General features: G+C 38.1%; 1 protein-coding gene across 3 annotated transcripts in view; it reads left to right on the top strand.

Moving 5' to 3' along the window:
• Positions 1 to 14469, top strand: part of KCNQ5 (potassium voltage-gated channel subfamily Q member 5) — a 505347-nt gene that overhangs the window by 410393 nt on the left and 80485 nt on the right. For all 3 annotated transcript variants that reach the window (XM_038554513.1, XM_038554512.1, XM_038554514.1), the window contains exons 6-7: positions 3368 to 3478; positions 9330 to 9425. In XM_038554513.1, coding sequence (XP_038410441.1) covers positions 3368 to 3478; positions 9330 to 9425 — 207 coding nt within the window. The remainder of the gene's footprint in view (positions 1 to 3367; positions 3479 to 9329; positions 9426 to 14469) is intronic.

Genomic DNA, 14469 nt, shown 5'->3' on the forward strand with positions numbered 1-14469 from the left:
CCAAGGCTAGCCCTTCCAACTATACCTTGATCCTATTTCCCTTCCTCCGTGGTTGCCTTACCTGTAATAAAGCTACCACTCTTCCTCCCCACCTCAGGCTCATTCTCTCTGCAGACATGCACAAACACATCTAAAAAGCTTGCCTTCAAGTTAGACTTCTGGGAGTTCATGCCCCATTTTTCTCACTCCATTTGTTGCCAGTGTTCTTGGAAGGATTCTTCATTTATCCTCTAAATATTTACTGAATTCCTCCTACTTTGTGGCAAACATTATGCTAGATGTTAGAAAGATCATAAAGACATGGTTTTCCTTCTCACAAAGGAAATAGAGACCAAAGAAACATACAGAAATCTACCACTTATGGTAAGTGCTATTAAGAAACAAGGGGCTGAAACAGAAAGTAACTGGAGGCCCTATTGTAGACAGAGTGAGTAGGGAAGACCTCTCCAATGATGGAGTATTTTGGATAGACTTGAAGAATGAGAAGAAGCCCTGGGAAGGGTGGGGAGAGGAACAGTTCTGGCTGAAGAAACAGGATATGCAAAGGTCCTGTGGCAGAAATAGCCTGGCCTGTTTGAGGAGCTAAAAGGACATTGTGGTCAAAGTACAGTGAGCAAGGGTGAAATCAGGTCGATCTTGGAGAGGTAGGTGGAGACCAGGTCAGATAGGCCACTGTTAGGAGCCTAGAGTTTATTCTGAAATCAGTGAGTAGCTGTTGAAGGATTTTTAAAAGGGAATAACAAATCAGTTTCCCTCACAGATGTAGAGAAAACGAACTGAGGGTATCAAGAGCAAAGCAGAGAAACCAATTAAGAAATTGCTGCCACAGCCTGGCCTGCCACCATGGCAGGGAAGACAGTGAGCAGGGAATGAATTTGCAGTATCTTTGGGAATTAGAACCCATGGTACTTGATAGATTCAGGGAGGGAGGCAGGAAAACAAGAAATGAGGACAACTGAGGCTTCTGACATGAGCAACTGGGTGGACGGCGGTGCCCTTGTTAGGATGACGGGATACATTTGGGGAACATGCTTTGGGGGGAATAAGTTTTCTGTCTTAAACATGTTAAGTTTAAATGACTGTGTGCCATCCAAATAGAAATATCAGCTACACATATGTGAATCTGGAGCCCAGAAGAATCTGGAGCTTGACGGTATAAATTTGGTGTGTTCACCATTAAAATGGTGTTTAAATCCATTAAGATCACCTGGGAAAAGAGAAAAAAAAAGAGGGATAGAAGAGGAAAGAAAGTGAGAGAAGAGTAGAATTTTTTAAAAACGAGAGCCTAGAACCAAACCTTAAGAATCCAATAGTCAAAGGTTGACTAGAGTAGGAGGCACCACATAAGAGGAGCCACCAAAAATATGAAGAGAAAAATCATGGAAGTAAGGAGAAAAGAAAGCTAGCAAGGACTTATCGGCTAACTTGAAAGTTTCTGAAAGGTCTGGCATCATGAAGCATCATCTCCTTCTATCATTTCTGCCTCTCAAATGTAACCCCTCCTTCAAACCCAGGTAGGATGATAAGACCAAAACAACCTCTTTCGTGGAAACCAGAGACCATCTATCTCCATATCCAGGATCTTTTCTCAGTCCTCATTGTCCTTGTTTTCTATAAGACTGTGATACCAATGATTACCTAGTCCTTTTTGAAACTCTCTCTTCTCCATTGAGGTTCCATTTATATGACTCACTTCTAGTTCCCTTACTTTTTAAAATATTTATTCTTCTCTGACTTCCCTTTCCCTTCCATCTCTTTAATGTCTGTTTCTTGAGAAACCCTTATTTACAAAGCTTCAACAATCATCCTGTGCCTGATTCTAAAGCCCAAATCTCATGCCAAACCCAACCTCTTTCTTTCAAGCCTCAAGCTCTCTATCTCAATTCCCTGCTCGACATTTCTAGATCAGAGCCATACTAACATTTAAAAAGCACTTATTTGCAAAACCAAACTCTTTGTCTTTGCTCCAAAATTTTCTACTTCTCATTATCATATTTCTATTTATGGTACAACCATCTTCCCCTTGAAATTTTTAAATCCTTGTTGACTTAGTCTTCCTTTTCATCCCAGACAATTAACAAATGCATTTCTATTGAACTTCATAACACACCTCTTCACTCTGCACTCCCATGCAGTCCCATTGCCACTGTTCCAATTCACTTGCCCCATCATTCTGCCGGGTCATGCAGAACCTTGTGGGCCCTGGAGAGGAGCTGTGACTTTGTTCTAAGATGCATGGGAAAATCCTGGAGCAGTCTGATCATGGCAGAAACATGATGCAAATTTCATTTTTCAAAGACATTCCCTGAGGATCCCTGGGAGGCTCAGCAGTTTAGCACCGCCTTCAGCCCAGGGCGTGATCCTGGAGACCTGGGATTGAGTCCCACATCGGGCTCCCTGCAAGGAGCCTGCTTCTCCCTCTGCCCATGTCTCTGCCTCTCTCTGTGTGTGTGTGTGTGTGTGTGTGTGTGTGTGTGTGTGATGAATGAATAAATAAAATCTTAAAAAAAAAGACACTCCCTGATCTAGCTGTAGTATATCTAGTTAATCTCCTTTTCCACTAATCCTCTTCAGACCCCCCCATGCTCCAACCCAACTGAACAACTTATACTTTTTAGAACCTACCCCATTTGTCCTCACAACTGTGCAGCTAATCACCTATTTTACCCCCCTAGATCACCCTCTTCATTATTTCTGCCTCTCAAAATATTGCTTCTCCTTCAAAGACCAGGGATGTTGACATCTCCAAGTAAAGCCTCCTTGACCCCGTAAGCTGGTGATAATCAATCCGCTCCTTGAATCCCCAGAGTAGATTATATGTACATCCATCATAATACCTGTCTTGCCCTATTTTGTGTTTTAATGATTAGTGTGTGACGTGTCTCCCCTCTTACACCATAAATATCTTAGGACAAGAACTATGTACCTCTCATTTTTGTTCCACTACAAATCATAACACGTACCTTGTACACACCAGACCTCCAGGAAATGCCTGCCAAGGTAATAAATAGACAGCCTTAATTAACATAAATTATTGTTTTGTGTACTGATTCGGTCCTAAATCCATGGTGCTATCATTTCTGTATCACTGATGGTTATCCACTTATTTAAATAACCTTTCTTTGAATACACATAGAAAAGATGGAAAATTGTGTTATAAGGGAGGAACAAGTATGTAGGTTATTCCCTTCCTTAAACAAAGAGAAGCTCTGTTATGCGTCACGGAAAATTAAAGCAGGGTAATAAAATTTGCCAACAAGGCTTGTTGAATAATGATTTAGTGGAAACGTTGCTTTGCCTCCTGTTCATAGGTCCTAACTTTCCTCTCAAGTACTTAAGCTGCACGTTCTATTTATTTTGTTTTTAGATTACATTGACAACAATTGGCTATGGAGACAAAACTCCCCTAACTTGGCTGGGAAGATTGCTTTCTGCAGGCTTTGCACTCCTTGGCATTTCTTTCTTTGCACTTCCTGCTGTAAGTATCTTTGCAAAAATAAAGCGGTTTAAATTAGATCTTAGAGGTTTATTAGCATGAGCTTTCACACATTGGAATTCCCAAGAACATATCTATATCACTTACAAATATAATTTTATTGAAAAAAAAAAACAAATATAATTTTATTGATATAATGTTGACTTCTCTACATACATCCAGTGAAAAAAATTATGAAAAATGGTCTTTCCTTGGAGATGCTTAACCTGGGAGTTTTATGCCTGCTAGGATTTCATGATCAAATAATCATTCAGACGGCTCACCTCTCAGTCAACGTGCTACTAGTACATTTAAAATATGTGTAATGATTTAAAGGTATCTTCTTTTTTAAACTGATCTCTCCAGTTTGGCTTAGAACATGTGCTGCTGAAGAGATGAATGTGTCAAATGGAATATTTACCTCTTCAGATGCATTTGAGTGAAAAGCCTATGACTTTAAAGGGATTCAGTGTGTCAGATGATTTATTCTTTCTGTCATCGTCATTGATTTTTCCTAACGAACAGCTTCTGCATCTTTTCAGAATGAAAAGCACATTTATTTTCCCCCAAGCTTCTGATTATTTTCTCCTTAATAGATGAAGTTTTCTTTCTGATCACTTTATCCTCTTGTTTCATTAAAGGCAGTTGATCAAAATATTACAATTTGCCTCCATCCCTAAACTCTCACTTTTGTTCATTCCACCTCTTACAGGGGAAGAAAGCCAACAAAAAGGAGTGTGACAGTAGTGGCAGGAGTCATGCTCAAGGAACAATAGCCTCACTCTTGCTCCAGACAGAAGCTGAGTTGCCTCACAGCGTCTGCTGAGTAGGGACCCCAGAGTACTCCCAGCTTTCAGCTCACAGGGCTCCTCCTCTGCTGTGAATGAGTGCAGAGGCTCATTTTGTTCCCATGGCCAGAGTTCAACTCTGGATTGACCAGTTGGTTCTGCCCCAGACTATATAAGACCACAGAGAAGACACTGGAAAGACTATGCATCCTCTTGAGCATTAGATTTAAGCTCGAATGTAAAGCCACATACTACAAGGCTTTGTCACATACTACCAATGTGACTGTATTAGTTTTCTAGGGCTACTGTAAAGGTATCACAGACTGGGTGGCTTAAACGACAGAAATCAATTGTCTCACAGTTCTGGGGTCTAGAAGTCCAAAATTGAGGAGGTGGCAGGATTGGTTCTTTCTGAGGGCCATGAGACAAGGAACTGCACCAGACTTCTTTCCTTGGCTCTTGGATGGCAGTCTTCTCCCTATATCTTCACATTGTCTTCCCTCTGTATATGTCTATGTCCAAATTTTCTCCCCTAAGGACACCAGGCATATTTATAGGGCACATCCTAATGACCTTGTTGTAATTTGGTTACTTCTGTAAAAACCTTATCTCCAAGGTCATATTCTAAGGTACACATTCTAAGGACCTGGGAATTAGGACTCCAGTATATGAATTTCAGAGGGGTATAGTTCAGCCAATAAGAATAACCATGGGTATGTTTCCTCATCTATATAATAGAGAAAGAATTATTGTGCCCAGAGAAATTTTATGAAGACCAATGTGGTAATTAATAAGTCAAATGTTTGTAATGAAGAAAACTTTCCTGAAGTGTTTCTTCCATTTTCTGTATGAATCTAGATATATTATTTCTTGTCATGAAGTGACAAAATCAAGGAGAGTCAAAAAAATCTCACTTATCCAGAATTGACTTACCTGGCAAGCCTAACAATCCAGAACAGAGCAGAGAGTCATTCAATAATCAAATTCCCTACATGAAAATACTTTTAGAAACAATAAAATACATTGTTGGGCTTTTTATTTAACCAAAATAATTGCTGCTTTTGTGTTTATGCTTATCCTGAGACCACATATAAAACAACTTCAGTGATCCAGTGAAAAGCTGCAAACAGGGACATAGGCAACCTCTGAGCTATTAAAATCAACAATAGTGTATGTGCTGTCCTCATAGGAGAGTCTCTTGAGAACTAATTCATAACCTATTCTTAATTTAGAGAAAATTCTGATAAGCTGAGCTACATAGCTTCATAATTCTCTGAAGATTATCAACAGCAAAGGCAGAGGGTGATTGAACAAACATTGTAACAAGAAGAGACTATAGAAGACTAACAACAAAGAGGGGGGGACATCTGTAAGGGGCAAACAGATGCAAGTGTTCAAAATGTAAGAACCTGGGGCCAATTAGTGTTAGTGTCAACCCACCTTCGGAAGCTGGCTGCATCCAGCACAGCAAAATACCAGTCCCTGTAATGAAACTCTGGACTATCACAGGAAAGTTAAATTGTGTCATTCTGTTAGGTTAAAGGTCAGAGACTAAGTAGTCATGCTTGAATATGTTTCCCAATAAAGTGATTACAATTCTCATATATCCAAATTAATATGTGTTGGAAATGTGAAAAACTTGCTTGTGCAAAACTGAACATCCCCTAACAATGCCAAGAAAAGTGGACTTTATCATGGATATTTTATTGCTACCTCACATTAGATGCTGAGCTCTTACTTATTAAATGAAAGACTAAATTAAATGGTCCATATATACCCTTAAAAAAGAAAACACAGGGCGGCTGGAAATGCCATTATGTCTGTGTATCTGTCCGCAACAGTGCTGTAAGAGTAAGACTTGGGAGAGTGCATTTTGCTAGGAAAGTTAGAGATGAGTCATGAGCCATCCTTGCTTGGGGTTCCTCCCACCCAGGAAACCCAAGGACCAAGAAAGAGAAGAGCCTTTCCCCATCTTTCTTCAAAACAGAAGGACTTTCTTGAACATCACCGAGTCACACGGCCACCGTTCCCAAGCTCCATGGGGAGGTCACTTTCCTTGAGGCCCACAGCATCCCAGAGCTAACCCGCAGGAAGAAGCTCCCTGCTTCCCAGCGCTGCCCCTAGCACAGGCCTCTCTCCTCTTCAGGATGCCCCCCCCTTCCTTCCTGCTCAGAGCATCATTTAGTTGAGCCTGTCTGCCAGTGTGAGATGCACAATAGGCTTCTTTAATCTCGGAGGGGGAAAGGGATAAGTATTTAAAACATTTACCAGAATGTACTTTCTCTGTACTTAATGTTTATGTAGCTCTTCTCAACATAGCACTAAAACATAAAACCTAAAAACTCAAGTCATGTGACCTTAGGAAATGAATTAAAAGAAAATTTGATTTCTATATCTTGGTTAATTGATTTTAAATTTTTTTAATTTAATTTCTAAGAATTTTCATCTTATTAATGTTGATATTTGAAGGGATGGCAAATGGATTATATGCATATCATATATATCATAAGTTAGATATATTTTTAATATATGTAAATATATATAAAACATAATGGATTTTATTTTAACACACTTCTAGTTAGGTTCACTGAGCTGTGTACTTAAAAATGTGGAAGAAAATTGGAACAGAGCCATAATGAGACAATGAGCAGACCTGGTTTAATAACTGTTATAATGTACAGTCTGGCGCAAAAGATATGTAGTAAACATTTGCCAACTACTAATATATGTTTCTAGGCAATGCCAGTGTGATTTTTAGCACATTTTAGTTTGTTTGGCAAATGCTGAGTTTGTGTTATGTAGAGCCTGTCTTTATTTTCCAAAAGGGATTTAACTCTAAACCTCATTTTCACATAACGTGCCCAAAAATGGTAGTTATTGCTATTAATTTAATGTCTACAAAATCTGAATTATGCTCCATGAGTGAATTATATGCACTATGCATATAAGGTACATACACACATACATACAACAAATATGTAATATAAACTCTCATGTTTTATATTCTCTTACATGTCTATGCTTCATGAAAAATAATGTTAAAAGGAAAATAAATAAATCTTTCCTAAATGATTTCAAATAGCTGGAAAAACTTTAGGAGTTACGAATGACTAGAGTTGGAAGGCCATTTTTATAATCTCCAGATGAAGGAAAATGTTTAAGTCGACAAACGAGATCATACAGACCAGATTTTTATGTTTGCACAAAGTTTGGTTGGTGCAACCTCAACCTAGTGAAGATCTTAGACAGCATGAGACAATCATGGAAAAAGACAGATGGAAAACAGAACCTATGACATAATTTCTAACTTCATGGTACAGTCATTCATCCTAATTAATAACGGAGTAGCTTATTGCTCATTAATAGCAAACAGTATTACCGTATAACTGTATTTTAAACAAAATTGCATTACTGATTATCTGGTTATTGTCACGGATATGCTCTGAATTGTGACATCTAAGATAAGAAGGAAGGTTAAAGGTGACTTAGAACCCAAAAATATCTTCCCCAAGTTGTCATCTAGCCAAGACTTAACACCTCCTAATGATGAGAACCCCAACACCCGCCCCCGTAGCCTATGCCATCTTTGAGCTACTTTAATTTAAAGGAGGAAAGAAAAACAACCATTCCCTATCTATAGCAAATACTGACTCAGTGCTTATAAGAAATCCATCTCTAGCCTAAGGGTCAGACTCCTTGAAGTTTAATAAAAAGGTAATAATTTATAGCTCGCAAGTAAAATCCACAGACCTGAAAGCAGTGGAGCTCCGTGTGCCATGCTAATAAAGTGGAGACTTACGGGAAAGCCCTAGAGACTAAATTTAGCTAGCTCCAAAAGCCCACCCAAGGCTGAAACAAAGTATCTTGATTCCATGGATGTTAGACCAAAGCAAACTGAAAAGAGGGAGGCATTTCAGAGAGCCAGGATTTTGGCAGATCAAAATGACAAGCAGAAGGAAGCAAACCAGCCAAAAGTACTAATACAAACACAGAGAGACAACTCGTCTTCCTAACCCCAAAATCTCAATAGGTGAACTAAAACCAAAAAGGCAAGGGATGCTTAAAGTGTGAGATTAAAACTCAGAGAAGCAAGACTGTGCTTTGCAATAACCCATGCTCTTGTCTTTATTATATAAGCAGGCAAATGGGAAACTTTCTGTCTTCAAAATTGAGTGTGTGGATAGCTGTCTCCCCCCACCCCTTTCACTTTACTTGAGTAGGTGGAGAACTGTAGCATCGAGGAGAATTGAGTTGGGATGGACTTTAAATATACACCACCATTTCAAGAATGGAAAATATAAAATTTCATCATATCATCAGAGGGCTAGAAAAACTGCCATGTACTCAGTAGTGAGACATTAACTGCCCCAAATTCTAAGCCCACCTCTTTCCAAAACCAGAATTCCTATCCTCTAAATTTCATCATGTCCCCTAATTCCAAATAGATACAACCATTCACTTTAACTAAAGCTTTAAGAAGTATCATAGGGAAGGCCACACACACACACACACACACACACACAAAACACTTTTCAAGAATTGTGGTTTTTAATTAGAATTGTGGTGCCTCTTACCATAGTATAAGAAATCATAAATGGGGAGGATCCCTGGGTGGCTCAGTGGTTTAGCACCTGCCTTCAGCCCAGGGTGTGATCCTGGGGTCCCAGGATCAATTCCCGCATTGGGCTCCCTGCATGGAGCCTGCTTCTCCCTCTGCCTGTGTCTCTGCCTCTCTCTCTCTCTCTCTCTCTCTCTCTCTTTGTGTCTCTCATGAATAAATAGATAAAATTTTTTAAAGAAATCACAAATGGCATTGCCTGGTTGATTTGCTAATGAACAAAAGCTGTTACATTTTTTGACAGTCTTGTCTCAGAACTTGCCATTGCCAGTGGTGTTATAACAGAGGTAAATAGTGTTTGTTTTAATAAGTAATATGTTTACAAACGGATTGCACAGTGTTTGTCTTTTCTGAGACTCATTTTAGAAGGTTTTTCAGAATATTTGAATTACCTTGATAGTCCTTTTGAAAAAAAAAGTTTAAGTACTATTTTTGTATTTTGTTCCAGGGCATTCTAGGCTCAGGTTTTGCATTAAAAGTACAAGAACAGCACCGCCAGAAACACTTTGAGAAAAGAAGGAACCCAGCTGCCAACCTCATTCAGGTAAATGTCAATGTAATAGGCTGATGGCAACATCAGTCTCTGAGTGCTTGCCGGGTCATTTTCCAGTCTGTGTGCTTCATTGCTTAGTAGAGCTACTGATTTGTTTTGTTTGTAAAAATGAAATTGGAACTTAATGTACAGTCTTGGATTTGGGTAAACATTCCCCACTCCCAAACAGAAAAGATATATGTTTTCAGCAAATGGCCCATATGTTGCTCAGGTTTATTAACCATGACAGCGAGGACACACAGAGGTTAGCAGGTGTGTTGGCCCTGGAATGACCTAACGTGTCTTATGGATGACTTGATGAAACATAATTGATCATTAAGTGATGGAGCAGAGCATGGCATTGTTCCCTGCATTGCAATTACTTTCTCCAGGCAGGCGTATGCCACTGTTCTGAAGAACAGCATATTTGTTTAGGATGTCAAGGTTTACTGCTCATAGGATTGCTTGAAGTGCCATCTAGAGCAATAACTTGAAATAGTTAATCCTATTTTAAGAGCTGGTAGGATTATGGAATATGTCAGTGTTTGAGAATATAAAATAATAGGGATATTATCTGAAACTACTTCATGACATATGGCTGTTTAATGTTTCATTTTCTTTCCAATAACTCAAGGTTTGCTTCAGCATTAAAAAAGAATGCTCTACTATTGTCATTCATATCTTTTGAGAATAGAACCATCCTAAAACCAGGTTCCTTAAGAATCACAAAATACATTCTTTTCTAAATCCATGCCGTAAAACTGGTATTTAATTATGGAGACAATGATTGTGCAATCTGAAATTTCCTCCCTTCCTGCCAAGCAGTGGGAGACACAGAACTTCTAAACTGTAGGGGTTTGGAGTAGCAATCTGAGATGTTAGGATATTTGTCCTCATGTTGTAGTAACAAGCACATTGTTTTAATTTAGATTGTAGGTTTAAGTGGGTGCGTTGATAAGGGATAACTGCTGCACAACCCTATCTTTAGCCTTTGTCTATGTCTGTAATATGCAGGACCTCCAACAGACATGGAGCAGGGGAAACAAGCAGGGGAGGGTGGTTCAATTATATCATGAAGGCTGTCTTCTTGTATCTAATGACTAAATAAGTACTAATTTTCAAATCAAACTACTCTGCAACTATTGACAGACCATTGGGCATGGCTTCTAGTGCAAACCACTGAGGGTCTTTATTTTTTTAATTTTTAGGTTTCATAGAACATTAAAGATAAGTATTGTTGTCTTAAAGAAAAAGATTCCTAAGTAGTAGAAGTTTAGGATCTGAAACATATCACTATGGCCCAGTGATCATCGCCATAATGAAAAGAGATGCCACACACTTTAGGGTGCACACAAAACACCTGAGGCCTGAAACTGTTAGCCTTTCATCCTTTGGTGCTTCTTAACTGTTTATAAGGTGCTTCCACACTTTCAATGAATTTTTCTTCTCACTATTTTTATCTTTTAATTATTTTTACTTCTCATCTTTTAATTCTAGAGCAGTGTTTTTCAACTTGTGAATGCCAAAGTTATTCTATGGGTTCCTTACATCTGTCTAGCCACCAAGCCCTGTCTATATATCTTACCCATATCAGGACTCCTTGCTCTCAAGAGAATGGAGATACTGTTATCGCAAATAAAGTTCAAATTTATTTAAAATTATTCCTAAATTATTTATTCGTTTTAGCTTTTTTTAAATATTTTATTTATTCATGAGAGACACAGAGAGAAAGAGGCAGAGACACAGGCAGAGGGAGAAGCAGGCTCCAGGCAGGGAGCCCAACGTGGGACTCGATCCCCGTTTCCAGGATCACACCCCAGGCTGAAGGCCCAGCTAAACCGCTGAGCCACCTGCGCTGCCCAGCTTTAGCTTTTCTATTGTATATTTTCCCAATCACACATACTCAAAATGTGATCACCCCTCTCTCTCAAATAAATAAATAAAATCTTAAAAGGGGAGGGCTCTGTATCAAAAAACATTTTATTTTTTTTAATTTATTTTTTATTGGTGTTCAATTTACTAACATACAGAATAACCCCCAGTGCCCGTCACCCATTCACTCCCACCCCCCGCCCTCCTCCCCTTCTACCACCCCTAGTTCGTTTCCCAGAGTTAGCAGTCTTTACGTTCTGTCTCCCTTTCTGATATTTCCCACACATTTCTTCCCCCTTCCCTTATATTCCCTTTCACTATTATTTATATTCCCCAAATGAATGAGAACATATAATGTTTGTCCTTCTCCGACTGGCTTACTTCACTCAGCATAATACCCTCCAGTTCCATCCACGTTGAAGCAAATGGTGGGTATTTGTCATTTCTAATAGCTGAGTAATATTCCATTGTATACATAAACCACATCTTCTTTATCCATTCATCTTTCGTTGGACACCGAGGCTCCTTCCACAGTTTGGCTATCGTGGCCATTGCTGCTATAAACATCGGGGTGCAGGTGTCCCGGCGTTTCATTGCATTTGTATCTTTGGGGTAAATCCCCAACAGTGCAATTGCTGGGTCGTAGGGCAGGTATATTTTTAACTGTTTGAGGAACCTCCACACAGTTTTCCAGAGTGGCTGTACCAGTTCACATTCCCACCAACAGTGTAAGAGGGTTCCCTTTTCTCCGCATCCTCTCCAACATTTGTTGTTTCCTGCCTTGTTAATTTTCCCCATTCTCACTGGTGTGAGGTTCAAAAAACATTTTAAAGTATCAACTGTTTTATTAGAAAATGAGCCCTTTGAGGCATTTCTCATGCATGTATCCCTTGTGATGATATGGAGCTCTGCTGTCCAGTACAGTTGCCAATAGCTATATGTGGCTATTTAAATTTATAAATTCAAGTCCTCGATGGCACTAGCCATATATCAAAATATGAGTAGCAATATGATGGATACTGGCTACCATATTGTACAAGATAGATCTAGAGAATATTGGAGGAACTTCCTTGATCTAACATATCAACTACTAAATTGTGCAAAAACAATTTCCAGTTGAACTTGAAAACAGATTGCTATTCTTGCAGTAAACCATTGGACCAGAGGTACTAATATGTACACAACTAAAGCTAGACAAGGCTTTCCTCTCAGATAATCCATAAAAGGTGAGAGGCTGACTGAACTGTTTTGCTTAGAGATCTAGAATTTCATTTTATGGAACTGAGTTATGTAATATATTTTGTGATCAATAATTAAATTTGCACAAATAAGAAGCTCTTTCACAGTAAGAGAAACCATCAACAAAATGAAAAAGCAGCCTATTTGGAATGGAAGAAGGTATTTACAAATGGTATATCCATTAAGGAGGTAATATCCAAAATATATAAAGAACTTATACAACTCAACACCAAAACAAACAATCCTATTTAAATATCAGCAGAAGAAATAAGATAAAATAAAATAAAAATCAGCAGAAGACTTGAATAGACAATTTTCCAAAGAGGACAAAGAGACGGCCAACAGACACATGAAAATATGCTCAACATCACTCATCATCATGGGAATACAAATCAAAATCACAATGAGAAATTCCCTCACACCTGTCAGAATGGCTAAAATAAAAAAGACAAGAAATAACAAATGGGAAGAATGTGGAGAAAAAGGAATCCTTGTGTACTTTTTGTAGGGATGTAAATTGGTACAGCCATTGTGAAGACAGTATAGAGGTTCCTCAAAAAATAAAACATAGAAATAGCATATGATCCAATAATTCCACTTCTGGGTATTTACCCAAAGAAAACAAAAACACTAATTTGAAAAAATATATGCACCCCTATGCTTATTGCAGCACTATTTACAATAGCCAAGATATGGAAGCAGCCCAAGTGCCCATCAATAGATTAATTGATAAAGAAGATGTGAAGATATATTTATACAATAGAATATTACCCATAAAAAAGAGTGAGATCTTGCCATTTGTGACAACAAGGTTGGACCTAGAAGACATTATGCTAAGTGAAATAAGTCAGACAAAGGCAATACCATATGATTTCACTTGTATGTAGACTCTAAAAAATAAAACAAATGAAAAACAAGCAAAAAACTGAAACGGACCTGTAAATACAGAGAACAAACTGATGATTAAGGGGAGAGGGATAATATGTTGGGCAAAATGGGTGAAGAGGAATGGGAGGTACATGCTTCCGGTTACAGAATGAATAAGTCATGGGGATGAAACATACAGCATGGGGAACATAATCAGTGGTTTTGTAATAGCATTGTATGGTGACAGATGGTAGCTAGACTTGTGGTGAGCACAACATAATGTATAAAGTTGTCAAATCACTATATTGTACACCTGAAACTAATGTAACAGTGTGTGTCAACCAAGCTTCAATAAAAAATAACTAAATTTATGCAAATGTAGATAATACTTGTGAAATTATTAATTTTTCTTTTACTTAAAATCCCAGATTATGTGTTATGCTAAATAAAAAAATATATAAAATTAAAGGCTTAAAATTTTCAAGAGTACCTTTAAAATCTAATCATAATTACATTAGTCAAAGTAGAATCTACAAACCCATAAGGCAATTATTACCCCTCCCCAAATGCAATTGATTTTTTATTAGACATAGGAATAATAATATATAATTATTAAATGTTTTCATTGTTCTTCCTTGCTGTAATCCTTAGCCAGAATTCAGAGCTTTAAGCTTTGATAATATATATTGCAGAAATTTATTTTTAAGGATGCAGTAGATTGAAAAGCAATCCTCACTTACTAATCCATTTATTTTCTCAACCAATAAACCTGCCTTGATTTGCTCAACACACAAAGCATCAAGACCAAGAGTAATGTCATTTGTTTTAAGCCAGAGCCACTATCTTTCTCAAAGGGCACTGAAGATTAGACTTACTGTGGTGATCATTTACATGCAAATATCAAATCATTATGCTGTACACCTGAAACTAATGTTATATGTCAATTATACTTCAATTAAAAATTAACATAGATAAAAAAATTAAAAGGCACTGAGATGCCCAAATTGCTTTGTCATTTGGTTGGTGAGACAATTAAATTAACCAGCCTTTCTGGGTCTTAGAGAAGAATTTAAAACCC

This window comes from Canis lupus, chromosome 12 (genome assembly GCF_011100685.1).
Source record: "Canis lupus familiaris isolate Mischka breed German Shepherd chromosome 12, alternate assembly UU_Cfam_GSD_1.0, whole genome shotgun sequence".
NCBI lineage: Eukaryota > Metazoa > Chordata > Mammalia > Carnivora > Canidae > Canis > Canis lupus.